Source organism: Rhinopithecus bieti, unplaced genomic scaffold (assembly GCF_001698545.2).
Source record: "Rhinopithecus bieti isolate Rb0 unplaced genomic scaffold, ASM169854v2 scaffold_62324, whole genome shotgun sequence".
In the NCBI taxonomy this organism is placed as follows: Eukaryota; Metazoa; Chordata; class Mammalia; order Primates; family Cercopithecidae; genus Rhinopithecus; species Rhinopithecus bieti.
Genome location: NW_016823670.1, coordinates 543,907 through 563,939, shown reverse-complemented (window position 1 = coordinate 563,939; position 20,033 = coordinate 543,907). Strand labels below are relative to the sequence as shown.

General features: G+C 39.4%; 1 protein-coding gene across 1 annotated transcript in view; it reads left to right on the top strand.

The window, feature by feature from the left end:
* The window catches only part of GDA (guanine deaminase), a 55,787-nt gene that overhangs the window by 13,563 nt on the left and 22,191 nt on the right, over positions 1-20,033 (top strand). The window contains 6 exon segments of the mRNA XM_017861706.1: positions 5,652-5,739; positions 7,628-7,733; positions 12,923-12,950; positions 16,699-16,806; positions 18,869-18,926; positions 18,929-18,975. Of these exon segments, the coding sequence (XP_017717195.1) occupies positions 5,652-5,739; positions 7,628-7,733; positions 12,923-12,950; positions 16,699-16,806; positions 18,869-18,926; positions 18,929-18,975 (435 nt within the window).

The following is a 20,033-nucleotide window of genomic DNA, read 5'->3' as shown; positions in this document are numbered from 1 at the left end:
AATGGGCTGAGCTCAGTGGGAATAAACAGGAGTAGCTTTGGGTTTCCTTCCTCCCTTCCTTCTTCCCTTTCTCAGGGGTCTCCCTGTCCGGTCCCTTTACTGTAATTAGGGCAGTTCCTGAACTTTCTAGTGTTTTCAGTTCATTCTAGTTGTTGAAAGAAAAACTTCACACAAATTAAATTTAACAGAGTAAATTCAGCAAAGAACAATTCCAGATTCAGGCAGCTCTCAGAACCAGGAAAGGTTCGGAGAACTCTGCCCAGCAATGTGGGCAGGCAGCATTTAAGACAGAAAATGCAAGTGAGGTACAGCAACAGCTTGATTGTTACAGCTCTGGGTTTGCCTTATTCAAACTTGTTCTGATCACTTGGCACCTGTGACTGGCTAGAGCTCAGCTGCTATGATTGGCTGAGACTCAGCTATTTGTTACAAAAGCATATTACTAATTAGGCTTTCAGTGAGTTGATATACTAAGTTAGGTTGCAGTTCCTTATGAACTCAAAGTTGAGAAGCATGCTCAGGCCAAATTTAGTTTACTTTAACACAGTCCAATTTGAAGCTGCAATTTCTCATTCATTAAAAGCTTCTCCCCACATAAGCCACATACCTCCTGGTTTAGGCCCGACACTGAGGGAAGGGGTTTACTGTCAGTGTTTGTGGAGTGCTTCTATATAGCCCCTGCTTTCCATTTTGATTTCATCTTTAAGACTGTAGAAAAGTGCTTAAAATTTTGAAAATTTGGAAAAATTTAAATTACATGCCTGTTTTAATTTTGAGTTTTATTTTAGTTTGGTTAGTAAATGTAATGTGTCATTTTCTTGGGGATAGCTGAGATTTATGACCCAATAAAAGGTTAATTTTATGATTATTCTGCAATTTTTTAAAAGAAGACTGTGTTTTCTCTGTTGATTTGACATTTTTTTCTATCTTTATGAGATGAAGCTGTTAAAAGTCTTGAGCAGTTCTATTATTTTGCTCCATATTCTCCCATAATGGTGAGACAAGAGCATTTTCTTTCTTTCTGTTTTTTTTTTTTTGAGACAGAGTCTCGCTCTGTCACCCGGGCTGGAGTGCAGTGGCCGGATCTTGGCTCACTGCAAGCTCCGCCTCCTGGGTTTTTAAGCCATTCTCCTGGCTCAGCCTCCCGAGTAGCTGGGACTACAGGCGCATGCCACCTCGCCCAGCTAGTTTTTTGTATTTTTTAGTAGAGACGGGTTTCACCGTGTTAGCCAGGATGGTCTTGATCTCCTGACCTCGTGATCCGCCCGTCTCGGCCTCCCAAAGTGCTGGGATTACAGGCTTGAGCTACTGTGCCCGGCCAAGAGCATTTTCATTCTGTTCCCTTCTTCATCCCTACCCTTTTTGCCATGTCCTATGGTATATCATCTGAGATTTTAGTTCCATTTTTTGTCATGTATACTGTATTTAAGAAATATTTAACTTTTAAGTTTAATTTTAAAAAATTATCTCAATTTAATTCCAGTTTTTTATTTATTAACATCTGCACTTAATTTAACAATGAGGGCTGGGCACAGTGGCTCATGCCTGTAATCCCAGCACTTTGGGAGGCCTAGGCGGGCGGATATTACCTGAGGTCAGGAGTTCAAGACCAGCCTAGCCAACATGGTGAAACCCCGCCTCTACTAAAAATACAAAAATTAGCCAGGTATGATGGTGGGTGCCTGTAATCCCAGTTACTCAGGAGGCTGAGGCAGGAGAATCGCTTGAACGCAGGAGGTGGAGGTTGCAGTGAGCCAAGGTGCGCCATTGCACTCCAGCCTGGGTAACAGAGCAAGACTCTGTCTCAATAATAATTATAATTATAATTTAACAATGAACTTTGCTTTTTATTTTGCAACTTGGATCCCTGTCTTCATTCATTTTTGTTGGGATATATCCTCTGACAATTCTTTCCAATCAGGTGGGTGATAAATATTCTAAAACCTAGAATTATCAAAAATGGCTTTACTTTTTTTTTTTGACTCTTGAACAATGCCTTAGCTGTAGAGAGAGTTCTATTTGAAATTATTTATCAGCATCCAATGTGCTGACATCATTCCTGATATTTTGAAATTATAATTGTTGATCATCTCAATTCATTCTCAGTTTAATTCTTCAGTTCATTCTCTTTAATACATAGTTCTTTCAATAAGAGAACGCCTGCCTTCCTTCTGTTTCTAGGAATTCTGTTATTTTTCCTTCTGTCTCTCGCTTTCTGAGTATATTCCTCTCTTCAATATATTCTTTCTTTTGATAATTATTATTAGAAAAATGTTGAGACTTCTGTTCTATTTTCATGTCTCTAAACTTTTCTTTCATACTACATTCTTAGGAAATGGTATGGGCCAATTTTGTAAATCATTAATTCAATCTTACTATTTATAATAACCTGTTCCTCTTTCAAGGATACGACATCCTGTCCTATTCATCGAAGTATGCTATTTTTCGTTCATTTTATGTCTCTTGTTGTTTTAGTAATTCTGCTTCCTCAGGTGTTCATTCAGTAGATATTTACTAAGCACCTCCTAGAACCAACACACTTTTCTAGTTGCTGGAGATTAAATTTGATACCTTTGTCATGGTATTGGCTTTTCACCTGGATTTGTGATGGAGAGTTCATCCTTGTCTGTAACTGACAAGTTCTAAACATCCTCTACTGGTAGCCAGATCTTTTTGTTTCACATGAAAATTGTCTTAATATTTGGAAAAATTGACAGGTTTCCAAATTCTTTTGACTTTTGGGACTAACCAATGTTGCTGAGTTCTCGTTTGCTTTTTTAAAACAATTGACTGGGCCAGGTGCGGTGGCTCATGCCTGTAATTCCAACAACTTTGGGAGTCTGAGGGCAGGAGGATCACTTGGGGTCATGAATTCAAGACCAGCCTGGGTAACATAGCAAGGGCTTGTCTTTAAAAAAAATAGCTAGGCATGGTGGCATGCATCTGTAGTCCCAGCTACTTGGGAGGCTGAGGTGGAAGGCTCTCTCGAGCCCAAGAATTCAAGGTTACGGTGAGCTGTGATGTGTGACGGCACCACTGCACTCCAGAGCAAGACCCTGTCTCAAAAAACAAAACCTAAAATAACAACAACAACAACAAAATGCAACACACTGAATCTTGTTAGAGGCTACTGTCCAAGGAACGGCATGTTCCTTTCTATTATCCTAACTCCAAACTATTTCAATCCTACAGACACTTGAGCTTCTGATGTCTGTATTAGTCAAGAAAACTCTCTTTTTTCACAAAGGAGGAAACACGGAATGTAAGCAACTTTCTCAAGGTCACATAGCTAATCACAGGCAAAACATCAGCAAGAGCCACCATCTGGAGGGTTTTCCTCTGCACTTTAAAAGCTTCTGCTAAAGATATGCCCCAAAGTACTCAATTCACTAGTCCTTTTTCCAAGTGCTCAGACAGGTCAGGCAATATCAGTTCCATTTTCTTTCTTGAGGATCTTCTTACCTCCTCCCATTCTTTTGTTTCTGGTCAGCATTCTCTCTGGCACTATGGTAATGTTGGTATTCTCTTTGCCTCTTTCCTGCGTTTAATGCCCACTCCCTGGATCCAGGAATTAACTTTTCTTTGGATTACTTTCATGTTTTACTAAAAGACAGTTTCTAAAAACTTCCTAAGAAAGAGTTCATGGAGAGCAACATTTTCAAGTCATTCGGTACTTAATCATATTTCTATGCTACCTTCACACTTGATTGATAATTTACTGGGATATAAAATTGTATGTTAAAAAATAACTCCTGTTGTGACCAACAACTTATATGTACTTGTGGGAAGACCTCCTTTTGAATGGCTAGAACATGAGCATTGCATTTTTTTGCAAGTAGTTAAGTGTCTGTGTGTCACTGTGGCCCTTAGAAAATTTTCTAAAGTACTTAGAAAATAGAAAACTATATAATAGAGTGTTTTTTATTTTCTAAGTACTTTGATTATTTACTTAGGATTTTTGGTTACAGAATGATATATATGAGTTGAATATGAAGGCATTGTTCTGCTTCCAGCATTGTTAGTGAGAAATCCAGTGTCATTGTGAGGTCTGTCATTTATCTGTGACCAGTTTTTTTTTTTTTTTTCTGGAGTTTTTAACATCTTTTCTATACTTACGGACTTAATATCTCACAATTATATGCCTTACTTTGGGTTCTCTTTTTATTCCCTGTGCTGACAATTCTATGAGGATTTTAATTTTGGAGATGAATATTATTTTCATATTTTGTCCTTTCCATTTATTTTAAAAAATTAGATTTCTTATTCTAAACTTCGGACTGCCTAGATTGAGCCTAATTTTCTTATGTTCTCACCTTTGATTTTCATCTTTTCCTTTTCCTGAGCAATTCTCTTGTAATTTATCCTACAACCCTCCCACTGGCTTCCACATTTCATTTATAATATTTTTACTTTTGGAGAGCTCCTGCTCTCTGATTTTCATAGCATTCTGTTCTTGTTTTGTGGGTGCAATAGTGTCCTTTATTTCTTTGAGGATGTGAGTCATAGTTGTTTTCTTTTAACTGAGTTTTCTTCTGACCTTATAGATTATTTTTCCTCTAAGATTTTTTCCAGATTCTTTCTCCCCCTCCTTATCTTTTTGATAATAGATTCCCTCCAATGCCTATCAAACCCTGGACATACATTCATACTGTGATGCTGTAAGGTGCTGATTGGAATATCTGGGTGGAGGTAGCACTTGTTGATGGTAACTTCATTATAGGATGAGTAGTGAAGGCAGTGAATTTGGGTCCCAAATGTCATTGTGAAGACATCTTTCTTTTAGAGCTATTCATTTTCTCTAGAAAAGAATCCTCTAGTCCCCTGCCAGGAGTTGTGGGAGTAGTACATGCGGTATTCTGAGGAAAATGACTGAGTGCCCTTGAGGTTGGCGAGATTTTCACTTAAACCTCTGCTTTACCTTCTCTTTTGGGGCTTGTAGCCTCTAAATACTATCCAGGTTCTATAAAGAGTAAATCTCTCCTACAAGGAAGAGGTTAAGGGTGGTTGGCTGATTTCAACAAGGTTCCTACCATTGTTTAATCATACCCACACAAACTTCCACCCAATCCCCTGCTAAAACCCACACACTTCTCTCCTTCTTTCCAAGTTGCTTCCACGTTCTTGTCCATGTTTTTTGTCTTCTGAGAAGATGATGAAATATTTTCTCTGCTCATGCCTCTCCTCTCATGTTCTTCTTGTGGGTTAATAACGTTTGTACTCCTTTACTGTTATGTTAGTTGTAATTTGCGAAGGAAAGGAGGTATATGTGATCAACCTTGCAGGTTGAGCTAAAAGTCTGGCTGAATATTTTTATTCTGTAGTAGAAGAAAAATCTTATTTATGTACTCCCAGATGCAATAAAATGTGGATATCCTTAATCCTAAGAAAGAAGGAATTCATTAGTATGACATTTTAATGAATTCTGAAGCACAGAACTGTGTGAATCCAGAAAATATCGGAAGTATCAGCTTCTCTTCCAGCTAACTTTTGAAATATAAATACTTTTTGCCATTTACCTAACTACTCTACATCAAGATGGCATACCTTCAAATAAAACATTTTAAAATTAAAACTAAAATTCTGTTTTCCTCTGGATGTATCATGTGACTTTTCTGAGCACACGTGATTCATGGTTTTGTGATTTATTTTAGAGGAGAACACTAAAGAATGGAACAACCACAGCTTGTTACTTTGGAACACTTCACACTGACTCATCTCTGCTCCTTGCTGAAATTACAGGTGAGCAAGTGAAAGCATGATTTATGGGCACATCAAGCAAAGACAGCCAGACCATCGTGGCAAACAACTTACATGTCCTTGTGGGCAGATCTGCCTTTTAATTGCTAGAACATGAGCATTTACATTCTTTTGCAAGTAATTAAGTGTCTGTGTGTCACTGTGGCCCTTAGAAAATTTTCTGAAATACTTAGAAAATAGAAAACTGTATCATAGAGTGTTTTCTGTTTTCTAAGTACTCTGATTATTTACTTACAATTTTTGGTTATAGAATGACATATATGAGTCTGAATTTTGTGTATTAATTTAGGGCTTTTTAGGGAAACTTTACTAATTCTAGCTGTGGTAATAGTTTCTTACATCAGCAGATACATGGTGGCTGTTGGTAGAGCTGTTGACTAGAGTCAGGGCACTGTGCTAGATGCTGGGAACACAATGAGATAAAAAATAGTCTCTGCCCTTGAGGAGCCAGACAGAATACCTACACACATTGATTACTAACCTTAGTAACCTCTATGGTGCTGTTACTAGACGTCTAGTGTTGTGCAAAGCACTCTGTAAGGATTAGTTCAGCAGCAAACAGCCTTCTGAGGTGGTTACTGACATCTTCATGTTACAGATGGTTAGACTGACGCTCAGAGAGGGTCAGTAACATGCCCAGGGTTGCACAGCTAGTAAGAAGAGCTGATTCTGGATTTAGGTTGATGAGTCCAAAACTTGCAACCAGCACAGTGCCTGGCACATAGCAGATGCTCAGTAAATACTGTTGGCTGATACACTGATGCCACTGTTTGCTAATGCAAAAGACCTAATGGGTGACTCTGAAAATAGATAGTACAGTTTTCAGAGAAGGCAAAGAAAACCCAGAACTAGGACATCTAGGAAGACTTTATGAAAGGGGCCTTTAAACTGGGCTTTGAAGTAAAGACAATTTGAGGAGAGGACAAACTGTCTTCCGGATAGGGGAAATGATGTGGACATAGGTATGGGAAGAGGAGTGTCAATAGTGGGTGCAAGGACCACAGTAGTTTAATGGGAGGAGTGGATTCATCACCTGGAGGTGGTGGGAGAAGAAGGTAGGCAGATGGGAGGGCTCAGATTGTGGAAGAGCTCAAATACACACCAAAGACCCAAAACAGGTTCTGAGTCTAGGTGTGAGTGATGTGATGAAAGTGGTATTTTAAGGAAGATTAATCTAATGGCCAGTTATTAAAATGAATTACAGGGTAAGGAGAGAGGCAGAAAGGTTTTTGAAAATCTCTTTATGACAGAGATGGAGACACTGTAAAAACAATTACCATTGTCCCATGTAGTCTCAACTTTCTTGCTGTAATCCCAGCACTTTGGGAGGCCGAGGTGGGTGGATCATGAGATCAGGAGATTGAACCATCCTGGCCAACATGGTGAAACCCTGTCTCTACTAAAAATAAAAAAATGAGCTGGGCGTGATGGTGCATGCCTGTAATCTCAGCTACTCAGGAGGCTGAGGCAGGAGAATCGCTTGAACCAGGGAGTTGGAGGTTGCAGTGAGCTGAGATTGTGCCACTGCACTCCAGCCTGATGACAGAGTGAGTGAGACTCTGTCTCAAAAACAAAACAAACAAACAAACAAACAAAACAAACAAAAAAACCCCACCTGACAGCCTGAGAATGGGGATGGGGGAGGTAGTGGGTTAAAGTGATAAATAGAAAAACTTTTACTGTTTACTGAATATAGTGGGGAGTTTGTGGTGGTTATTGTTCGTAAGTGGTGTGATGGTGGATGATCTTTTACATTTTCATTTATGTTTTCCATAATGATTTTGATTTAAAACTGATTGTTAAAAGCTTAGAAAGAGTACTGTTTCAGAAACAAACATGCCTTCATATTCTTTTTGTGTATGCTTTACAGATAAATTTGGACAGCGGGCATTTGTGGGCAAAGTTTGCATGGATTTAAATGACACTTTTCCAGAATACAAGGAGACCACTGAGGAATCGATCAAGGAAACCGAGAGGTAAAAAGCCCATTTGTCTTGATTTGTCTTACAGGTTAGTTCTTGGACTGCACTGATGGAGTTATAGATGGGAAAAGGAAACAGGATACTGTTATCACCCATTTGGGATGTGCACATACTCAGAATGCTTTGTTTAATGCAATGAGTCAGGTAGTCTACAGTGAATTTGATCAAACACTTGATAATCATTAATGATTTACAAAGAGCTTTCCTTTGTAGTGCCACACTTGATCCTCATAGAAATCTCCATGAAGCATCTGTCTTTTATGATAAGGAAACCGAGTCTGACATAGGCTAAGAGGCTTGCTCATGGTCATACAGCTTTTAAGTAGTGGAGCCAGAATTCACAACCAGGGCCTATGACTCAAAATTCAAAGTTCCTTTTTTTCTTTTTTCTTTTTTTGAGACAGAGTCTCACTCTGTCACCCAGGCTGGAGTGCAATGGCGTGATCTCAGCTCACTGAAACCTCTGCCTCCGATGTTCAAGAGATTCTCCTGCCTTACCCTCCCGAGTAGCTGGGACTATAGGCGTGCACCACCACACCCAACTAATTTTTGTATTTTTCGTAGAGACGGGGTTTTACCAGGTTGGCCAGGCTGGTCTCGAACTCCTGACCTTAGGTGATCCACCCACCTCAGCCACTCAAAGTAATGGGATTACAGGCGTGAGCCACCGCGCCCGGCTCAAAGTTCTTTCTATCATGATACAGATCTCACCCCATATTCAATGTAAATAAAGAGAATAAAAGAGAAATAGAGGGTATGCAAGAATACTTGCTATAGCATATGTTAATTTAAAAATGATGGAAGTGAAGAATTATTTATGAAATAAAATATTATATAAGAAGTTAGGAAAAATGAGTTATATTTACAGGTTAATGAGACTTTCACTACAAAAGGATTTTTTAAAAAGATACCAAAGTAATATATGTTTCCATGGTACAGAACTTAGAGAAGCACAAAAAGGTACAAAGAAAATTTTTTTTTTGTAATGAAACCACCAAAAGTTACCATAATTGTGTATCTTTTATTGTTTTCTCAAGGTGGTATATGCATCCTTCACTACTATTTCATCCTACCTTGGGAACAGGAAAGTTGTTCTGGATGTATGCTGGAATGGCCATAATATGCTAATGTAGGGAGCTAGAATATCCCCTCTCCACAAAGGTGACCTGAAAGAACATCTCTGCAAGCTGAAGCGCTGGCATACGGGGGGAAGGTGTGGTTCCTGTTTCTGCTTTGGTTCCACATCTGTGCTCACAGGGAGTAGGGCCTCACTCTACTGCCTGTAATAAAGGCTCTGAGGATGTTCTGTGGTGACACAGGCTACAGAGAGACCATGGGAGGGAACAAGGCCCACTCTGCTGCTGCTGGCCATTGAGCTGGATTCCCAGAGGTCGTGGACAGCCTACTTTGGGAAGATTTCCACCTCAAAGAACAGGGTACCATATGCAGATAGGCTCATAAAAGGTAAAGATGTGCAAGGGAAATGAAAACATGTTTCCACATAAAGACTTGCAGGTAAATGTTCGTAGTGTCATTATTTATAGAAGACAAATGTGGAGCAGGTTCACTGAATACAGGTGTTAGTCCCAGGGGAGGACTCCAAACACCTCACCAATACTGCACACCACTTGCATGAGTCCAGTGAGGTAGCACACTTATATAACAAGTTAAGTGAAGCAAGTTTATTTTTTTATTTTATTTTATTTTATTATACTTTAAGTTCTAGGGTACATGTGCAGAACGTGCAGATTTGTTACATATGTATACTTGTGCCATGTTCATGTGCTGCACTCGTGAAGCAAGTTTATTATGCACAGATAGGTAGCAAGGGACAATAGAAGCCTAGGTGAACTGATCCTCCACGGCTCAGGGAAGTTGCTCAGCAGTCTCATATGTGCATGCCCCACATCACATCATAGCTGAGGGACCCTGCCGAGCATGCTCTACCTGTGGTTTTATACCCAGATGAAACTGGACTCACTGAGCTGAAACATTGCAAAACATCCTGTTCTAGGAGGAATGGGAACAGAGCCCAGGCTGTTCTGACCAATTTCTCCATATCTCAGGGTGGTTGCATTTCCAGCACATTCTACAGTTATTCTGATAACTACAAGTAAGAAAAGGGGAAAAACTGGGTCACCAAGGCCATATGGGAACTAGTCTTGCACCAAATAGTGGAAACAACCAAATTTTTTTTTTTTTTGAGACGGAGTCTCGCTCTGTCGCCCAGGCTGGAGTGCAGTGACGCAAGCTCCGCCTCCCAGGTTCACACCATTCTCCTGCCTCAGCCTCCCAAGTAGCTGGGACTGCAGGCGCCCACCACCATGCCCAGCTAATTTTTTTGTATTTTTAGTAGAAACGGGCTTTCACCATGTTAGCCAGGATGGTCTTGGTCTCCTGACCTCGTGATCTGCCACCTCAGTCTCCCAAAGTGCTGGGATTACAGGCGTGAGCCACCGCACCCAGCCAACAACCAAAATGTTTATAACTGGTGAATGGATAAACAAAATGTTGTATACAATGGAGTAATATTCAGCCATAAAAAGGAACAAAGTACTGATGCATACTACAACATGGGTGATTTTTAAAAACACTGTGCTAAGACAAAGAAACCAAACACAAAAGGCCACATATTAGATGATTCCATTTATATGAAGTACATAGAAAATGCAAATTCATAGAGACAGAACACCAGCGATTGCCTGGGGCTGGAAGTAGGAATAACTATTAACTAAATGAGCCCAAGGAATCTAACTGGGGTGATGAGAATGTTCAAAAACTTGATTATGATGGTGGCTGTAAAACCCAATAAATCTACTAAACATCATGCATTTGTGCACTTAAAACAGGTGAATTTTATGGTATATAAATTATACTTCGATAGAAATAGTTTTTAACAACGGCAGTATGTGGGTGAGATTGTGTTCGTGTACATTTGTGTTTTCTAGTTCACATCCACTTTAGAGAAGAGTTGAGTAGAAAGTGATTAGATTTTTTAAAAAGAAGATTTTGTGCAGAATAAATAGCTGTGAGCATATCTGCAGAGACTCCAGCTCTCTGTGATTTTCTCCTGTGGTACAGTAGAGCTTCTCTTGGTGCTTCTAGTATTCTTCCCCTCACTTTTCTCCCTTAATCACGCATCATTGAAGCCAAAACCAAAAAGGCCTGAGAAGCTCAAGATGTATTAACACACTCCGTCGAATTAAAGTTGAAAGATGAATTAGTGCACTGAGGCATTCTTCCCATTTGCCAAGGTCAGTGTATGGGTTTGTCCAGCTTGCATGTCAGTATTATTTTCGTGTAACAAATTATATTTAAAGCCTCCAGGAACTTGCTATAGGAGTCGCAGGGTAAATCCTCTTGTAAAATGAAGTAAATAATTTACCCTCTCCTACCCTTTATTATAGATCAGGGTTTCTCCTGTAGATTGGATTTGCTTTTAAGTACATACGGCCTGCTCATTAAATTACTTTTGGTTATTGGTCATACTATGGCTTGAGATTATGAATTTTCATTATGTTCTTTTTCATATAACATTAGGAGATTCTACTGACCATATAAATACTTTTCTTATATTTTAAAATGGCTTTTCTATAGTACCTTAAGGATTTGGCAAGAAATTGTATCGTATTCTTTTTTTTTTTTTCCGAGATGGAGTCTCCTGTCGCCCAGGCTGGAGTGTAGTGGCAGTCTCTGCTCACGGCAGCCTTCCCCTCCTGGGTTCAAATGATTATCATGCCTCAGTCTCCCTAGTAACTGGGATTACAGGCCCCTGCCACCATGCCTGGCTAATTTTTATGTTTTTAGTAGAGATGAGGTTTTGCTGCATTGGCCAGGCTGGCCTTGAACTATTGACCTCAAGTGAGCCGCCTGCTTCAGCCTCCCAAAGTGCTGAGGTTACAGGCGTGAGCCACTGCACCTGGCCAAAATGTAATTTTATTCTGTTCAACATCTCAGAGATACAGAAGAAAATGCTTTAGATATAAATCTTTCCCAAGACCAAACGTATTCTGATGCAAGTTTTAGAAGTTCAGCTTTTTTCTATTCCCCAGACCTCTTTCCCCTTAAAAGTGTCCTCTGAAAAGGGGGCAGAGGGGCTGCTTATATGCTTACAGAGAGGAGGAAGTACCCACCTTCCTTTAGCATTGGCCTAGCCCAGCTCATATATTAATCCATTTTTGTGGTGATAGTAAACCTTAATTCTCATTTTGTTCTGAAACAAAGAAATGCCGGAAGGCAGAAAACTGCAGCTACCTAGCCAGGGCAGAAGGAGCCATTTCAATGTCTTTACAGTTGCCACCATCCCTGCAGGCATAAACTGGTGGGATCACTACCATCCTATTCCCCACGCACCTCATAACCACCTCTCGACTATTCCTTCTGCATTACTCCAATGTTCATCCCCAAGATAACTCTGCCCTTGGAAATAAATGGTGATATTGTGGGAACAAGTAGCTTCCACTTTAGGAGAATTTGAAGTACAGAGCTTCATGGCTTCTGAAAGCCTCCAGGTGCATAGGACTTCATGACTCTAACATCCACAGAGCACAATATATTGCAACATTTCTCCAAACAGAGCTTGAGCTAGTAGAACAGCTTGAGTGCTGTGGGAATATTTGAGAACAGCCCAACTGATGCTAGATGATAAGATTACATTTCCCTGTGATTTTGCACTCCATCTCTGGCTGCAAGTAAAAAAGCAGAGTAATTACTACTTGTTAATCTTTAATTAGTAGTGGTGGAACATGTGCAGCATTAGAAATGTTTGCATGAAAATCAGGATATGTAAGAATCATATTTTTACCTTTTTAAGATGTTTATTTGAAAATGGCCGGTTGCGGTGGCTCACGCCTGTAATCCCAGCACTTTGGGAGGCCGAGGCAGGCGGATCACAAGGTCAGGAGATCGAGACCATCCTGGCTAACATGGTGAAACCCCATCTCTACTAAAATACAAAAAATTAGCCAGGCATGGTGGCGGGCGCCTGTAGTCCCAGCTACTCGGGAGGCTGAGGCAGGAGAATGGCGTGAACCCAGGAGGCAGAGCTTGAAGTGAGCCAAGATCGCACCACTACACTCCACCCTGGGCGACAAAGCCAGACTCTGTCTGAAAAAAAAAAAAGAAAAAGAAAAGAAAAAAAGAAAATGCTCAAGTTTCCTAACCCATTTGTTGCTTTATTTCAGATTTGTGTCAGAAATGCTTCAAAAGAACGTGAGTAACTTTGTTTAGAGCTCGCTTTTAGATTGCCTTTGCATTAGCTGTAGGATTCATAAAGTTGCTTGATAGTGATTAGTCTGTGTACGATTGACTTATCCCATGCATAAAGAAGTATTTACCTAGAGTCTGATGTGTCACTGTGGACTGTCACTGTCAGCTCAGTGAAGTCAGACGTTTTTAAAAAATTATCGTAAAATATTTAATTGACAAATAAAAATTGTATCCACTCAGGGTGTACAATGTGATGATTTAGATGTATTTATACACTGTTTAATGATTATTAGAATAAAATTTATTAACACATCTATTCCCACACACGCTGTACACTAGATCCTCAGATCTTGTTCATGCTATAACTGAAAATTTTTACCCTTTGACCATCATCTTTGGCTAACACGGTGACCCCCATAAGCCAGCAATCCCACTTTCGGGTGTATATCCAATCCCACTTTTGGGATTTGCATGTGAGATTTGGTGGGTGTATATCCAATCCCACTTTTGACCCACATAAGTCAGCATGCTATCCCACTTTTGGGTGTATATCCAAAAGATGCAAAATAAGCATCTTGAAAAGATATCTGTACCTCTATGTTCATTGCAGCATCATTCAGAATAGCCAAGCTCTGGAAATAACTTAAGTGTCCGTAGACAGGTAAATAAAGAAAATGCAGTATGTATGTCTATATACTAACACAATGGAATATTATTCAACCATAAACAGGAAGGAAATCCTGCCATTTGTGACAACGTGGATGAACCTACAGCCCATTACAATAAGTGAAATAAGTTAGCCACAGAAAGACAATACTGCATGATATCACTTATTTGTGAAATCCAAAAAAAGTCAAACTTACAGAAACAGAGGTCAGGCATTTTTTGCTTTCTTGGGGGGCAGCTGTGTACCTAGCTTTCTGTGTTTTGTTTTAAATAAATTTTGAAATCATGAAATATTAACGATTTTAGTGGATTTGTTTAGACACCATTCACATATGTGCAAACATCAAGTTTGCTTTACTCTTAAGCTTGTGTGTACTTTTCTTGGCTCCCAAACCCATGCCTACATGCAACAGAAAAACTAAATTTTGTCAGGCAGGTAAACTTCATCTTACGTTCACTAAGCTTTTAGTTGATCCGTTTTTTATTAGGACAATCTCAGTCACTACCCAGGTTAGAGTTACCGTCTAAGGGTAGGTCTCCCTTCTTCAGTGGTTTTCCTTACCCTCCTCTGGGATCTTCTGATTTCACAGGATTGGTTTCTGGGAAGCAGGGAGAGGGCTTGATGGGCATGGGCTGACTGGTGGCACCTGGAAGTTGGGGACTGCTTGGTGGCTACCTCAACATTGGCTCTGGCCACTTGTGCCCTTGGCCTGCTCTGCAACACAGGCAGTGTCCAGTCCTGATGCCCCTGCCACTGGCTGTCTTGGTCCCCATGTGCGTGACACCTCACATGGGCTGCAGGCATGCAGCAGGCACCCCCCATTGTGGTCCCCTGGTGTTGGTGAGCCTATGGAGATGATGCTATTTCCTGCCTCCACCCCAACAGGCTGCACGTGGCTCCATCAAGCGATCTATTAGATTGGCAAGACTGACCCTTCCTTGGTCATCTTTTGAGGCCTGATTGGAAATCATAAGAAATCTCAAAATTTCTTTCCATCTAACCTTGAGAGATTTAGATGAAACTTTGTAGATCCTTATCCTCACCACCCCTCTATGAGTCCTTCTCTCCTGCCTGGCCACTCGCCTCAGGTGGCACCAGAGCCAATCCAACAACTGAATAGTTCTCAGGAAGGCTGTAACCAGCACATTTGCACAAGATGTATTCCCAAAAGGGAACAGGCTATCACTTCACTTTTAGTCTCCGCAGCACTCTTTTAAAACTTCAGCCTCCACTTCTCTTCATAAAGACTACCCAGTCTAGCCTTCATCGGAGCCTTAATGTAGCGGCAGAGGAGCATCTGTTTTTTGGGATAGGATCTTTTGTTGAAATTGGGTGCTGAAGAATATACCCTCCTTTATTCTCCACTTTGAGCTGTTATCATGAAACCCAGTACTTCCACCGACTGTTAGAATGGGGGACTGCTCCCCAAAATGAAGACATAAAATCATCTTGCTGTATGATACACATTTTGGGGTTCCCTTCACATTCATGATATCCATAGTTTCCTTTTTTAAAAAAAGTCTTTTAAGTTCAGGGGTACATGTGCAGGTTTGTTTACAAAAGTAAATGTGTGTCATGGGGGTTTGTTGTGCAGATTATTTCGTCACCCAAGTATTAAGCCTACTACCCATTAGTTATTTTTCCGGATGCTCTCCCTCCTTCCATCCTCCACCCTCCGATAGGTCCCACTGTTTGTTGTTCCCCTCTGTGGGTCCATGTGTTCCCATCATTTAGCTCCCACTTATAAGTGAGAACATGCAGTATTTGACTTTCCCTTCCTGCATTAGTTTGCTAAGAATCATGGCGTTCAGCTTCATCCATGTCCCTGCAAAGGGCATGATCTCATTCTCTTTTTATGGCTGCATAGTATTCCATGGTGTATGTGTACCACATTTTCTTTATCCAGTCTGTCATTGATGGGCATTTAGGTTGATTCCATGCCTTTGCTATTGTGAACAGTGCTACAGTGAGCATATGTGTGCATGTGTCTTTATAACAGAATGATTTATTTCCCTTTGGGTGTATACCCAGTAATGAGATTGTTGGGTTAAGTGGTATTTCTGTCTCTAGGTCTTTGTGGAATCACCACATTGTCTTTCACAACGGTTGAGTTAATTTACACTCCTACCAACAGTCTATAAGCATTTCTTTTTCTCCACAACCTCACCAGCATCTGCTATTTTTTTGACTTTTTAATAATAGCCATTCTGACTGGTATGAGATGGTATCTTATTGCAGTTTTGATTTGCATTTCTCTAATTATCAGTGATGTTGAACTTTTTTTTCACATGATTGTTGGCTGCATCAATCATATGAAAAACAGTGAAAAGTGTCTGTTCATGTGCTTTGCCCACTTTTTAACTGGTTTTTTTTTTCTCATAAATTTGTCTAAGTTCCTTATAGATGATGGATATTAGACTTTTGTCAGATGCATAGTTTTCAAAAACTTTCTCCCATTCTGTTGGTTGTCTGTTTACTCTGTTGGCAGTTTCACTTGCTGTGCAGAAACTCTTTAGTTTAATTATATCCCATTTATCAATTTTTGATTTTCTTGCAATTGCTTTTGGTATCTTTGTCATGAAATACTTTCTCATGCCTATGTCCTGAATGGTATTGCCTAGGTTGTCTTCCAAGGTTGTTTTTTTTTTTCTTTTCTTTCTTTCTTTTTTTTTTTTTTTTTTTTTTTTTTGAGACCGAGCTTCTCTCTTGTTGCCTAGACTGGAGTGCAATGGCGCGATCTCGGCTCACTACAACCTCCGCCTTCCAGGTTCAAACAGTTCTCTTGCCTCAGCCTCCCGAGTAGCTGGAATTAGAGGCATGCACCACCACGCCCAGCTAATTTTGTATTTTTTGGTAGAGACAGGATTTCCCCATGTTGGTCAGACTGGTCTCGAACTCCCGACCTCAGGTGATCCGCCTGCCTTTGCCTCTCAAAGTGCTGAGATTACAGGTGTGAGCCACCGTGCTCGGCCCTTCCAGGGTTTTTATAGTTTTCGTTTTAACATTTAAGTCTTTAATCCATCTTGAGTTAATTTTGGTATATGGCGTAAGGAAGATGTTTCAATTGTTTTTAATTATCTCCAGTATTCTAGAGTGAAGCCCATAGTGACACCACGTTTTTCCCTCTCCTGCTCTGAGACTTTGATGGGTGAACTCGGCAGCCTTGCTAAAACCCGTGATTTGCACATTCAGGTGGGTATTCTTCTTCTCTTTATGCCTCTATGCAGACCTGCAAGATTTCTTAGCACCCTTAAATCATCATCTCCAATAATCTATAGTTCTTTTACTGAGTAATCTCTAATTCTTCAACTGAGATCTCCTAGAGTCACAGCATAACAGGAGAGAAAGGACCTCTGTAGATATCACCTAATCCAATTCTCTGCTTTTGCAGATAAGAAACCCAAAGTTCCTTATACCCTCAGAGTTTTCTGATCAGTCTTCTAAAGACAAGAAAATCTTTATAAGTAATGGCAAGATCAATAACAGACTGTTATCTGTTCTCCATAAGATACATTTAATGCATTTATTTCCTACTTCTCTTTTACTTGATACTGTCTCAGTGTGTTCTGTACCTTCATTCTTAGAGAAACCAGCTATTATTTGAAAAACCAAAATAACCTAATTTCCACCTTACAAAATAGCATTTAAAACCCCTTTTGTTCTGAGTTTCTTAATTTAAAATCAGAACAAAAAGGTGTACCTTACTTTGTCATTAAGTTGTTGCAATTTAGGAATAAAACACTTTTTAAAGCTTATATCTGGGTTAAAATTGAGAGTTCCCCTTCTCCCATCCAAGCTTAATTACATACTGTACTAAAATTTCTCCTCTTAGGAGTTGATGGTCTTATAAGAAAGGTCAGATCAGGGCAGAGACAACACATTCATTCTTTACCATTTATAGATTGGTGTTTCTTTGGTTTTTGTTTCCCAAATCTATTTTCTTAGGAACCATTAACTGCTCTCACCTTCCCTATTATTATTATTTTTTGCAGCCTATAATATTTGAATTTTTAATTCAGTCCCACACATTTCTCTCCTGGAGATAAAATTCAAAACTTACCTGATGTTTCTGCTTTGCAAACAAAATGCTTCTGTCGCTGACAAAATAAAATACAATGAACATTTAGAAATACATGAAAAATAAGATGAGAAGAACACACAACAAAATCAAGTTTATCCTTGCCAGACAGATGCATGTGAATGTATGCACATTTACTCACATTTATCCAAATGATTCGAATCATCAGGTTGGCCTATCTTCTATTGCTGTCCATGCATTTCATCAGTGGTCTGGGATTTCCTCGAGGCCAGGGATGGAGTTCATTGTCTGGGTAAAACACCTGTTTTCAGAACACTGCTACTTTTTCTTTTAAAAATTTAGTTATCCATGTTCTACCTTGTGGAAAGAGAGAAACGGCATTGCCATTATTGGAAGTATTAATTATGCCCTCTTGGGTTTTGTGGTGCCCTACAAAAGGGTCTTAGGGGCCTTTTTCAGTGTGGGGGCGTATATAAGTGAACCCCACTGTCCGCTTTTTTATGAACATTGGGCTCTTTTCTTAAATGGCCAGCATGGCCAGGCATAATGGCTCATGCCTGTAATCCCAGCACTTTGGGAAGCTGAGGTCGGCAGATTACTTGAGGTCAGGAGTTTGAGACCAGGCTGGCCAACATGGTGAAACCCATTTCTGCTAAAAATACAAAATTAGCCAGGTGTGGTGACACATGCCTGTAATGCCAGCTACTTGGGAGGCTAAGACAGGAGACTCACTTGAACCTGGGAGGCAGAGGTTGCAGTGAGCGGAGATTGTGCCACTGCACTCCAGCATGGGCGACAGAGCCAGACCCTATCTCAAAACAAAACAAAAAGAAGGTGAGCTCCAGAAGAGGCAGGTTGCTAGGCTCCTGATTATCTACAAGGAGGACTTCATATTTGTTCTAGCTGTAGGTTGAATTTGGAAAGACTTTGTTGGAAAAATTTGTCTTGAGATTACACATACACATACACACCCACACTCACTCACACACATATACACTACATGTTCATGATATTCAGTTTCTTTGTCATATACATTATATTATCTGTGATATATATAATTGTTTCTAATAAAATGCGCGTGCAATCTTCATTGCCTTTCTATGTGGTCCCTTAAATATGCAAGTAGAAAACCATTCACACCATTTTGAGATAGGAAGTGTAATTTCTAATGGTATTTTACAGAAGAAAAATGAAAACATTATTCTTTTCTTGTAGAGCCATATAAGTGAAACTCGTGATGAAGTTGAAGCTGTGAAAAACTTACACCCCAATTATAAAACTACACAGATGTGTATGATAAAAACAATCTTTTGACAACTAAGGTAAGTTTTATATCATGACATAATCTGTTTAAAGGAGGGCATTATCTAAATTTCAAAATCTCAATAGTAGTCTTCAGATTTCTTATATGAATACGTTTCTTTTAAAAAACTTTTAAATTTTAATTTTGTGGGTACACAGAAGGTTTATATATCTGTGGGGTATATATGCATACGTTTCTTAAACTAGAATAAAGCTCAGAGTGTGTGTGTATGTGTGTGTGTGTGTGTGTGCGTGTGTGTAGTTAAAAATGGGCCCGAAGTTTCATCTTAGTTAGTTAAATCTAAAGGCTTCATTGAAGATGGGAATGTCATTTGGTCCAAGGACATTTTAACAGTATCTATTAGAATGTAAATGTGCATTTCTTTGAGTCAGCAGATGTATTTCTAAGAATTCACTCTGTAAGTAATATGAATAGGGATGCTAATTATATATTAAGGTTTAAAAATTGTTATTGGTGGGGAATTAAATTACAGAGCATACATAGGATTTTATCCAGCATTCACAAAGAAAGAGGTATACAAGCTTACAAGGAAGAATGTTTGTGTAATATTATTTGATGTGTATGTACATATGTATAGATGCATGCTTACTTAGAAAAAAACTGTCTGAAAGACATATAAGTATTAAAATGACCCTGAGGGACCAAGCAGAAGAACTTTCTGCTTTTATTTTAAATACTCTGAGAGTGTTTTTAAAAAATGAGTATGCATTACTTCTATAATTAAAATTAATATGTGTAAAGAGACCTCATTACAATAATGTACTACTTGGCCTTGGCCTTCAATGAAATGTACAAACCACGTGGAGAGTTTACTGTAGCAAATAATTTCTTAGTGACTATGTGAATGGAGATATGAATATAACTGATTTAAAAGGTTAATACTCTGCATAAATCATGTAAAAGCTACACCATAATTTTCATTCTTTACATATATTTCCGTATGATTAATAAATTAAGCTTCCATTTGCATGTTAATTTTATTTGCACAGAGATTGGGAAAGTTATATTTTAATAATAATTCTGTAGTCACTGGGCCAGGCGTGGTGGCTTATGCCT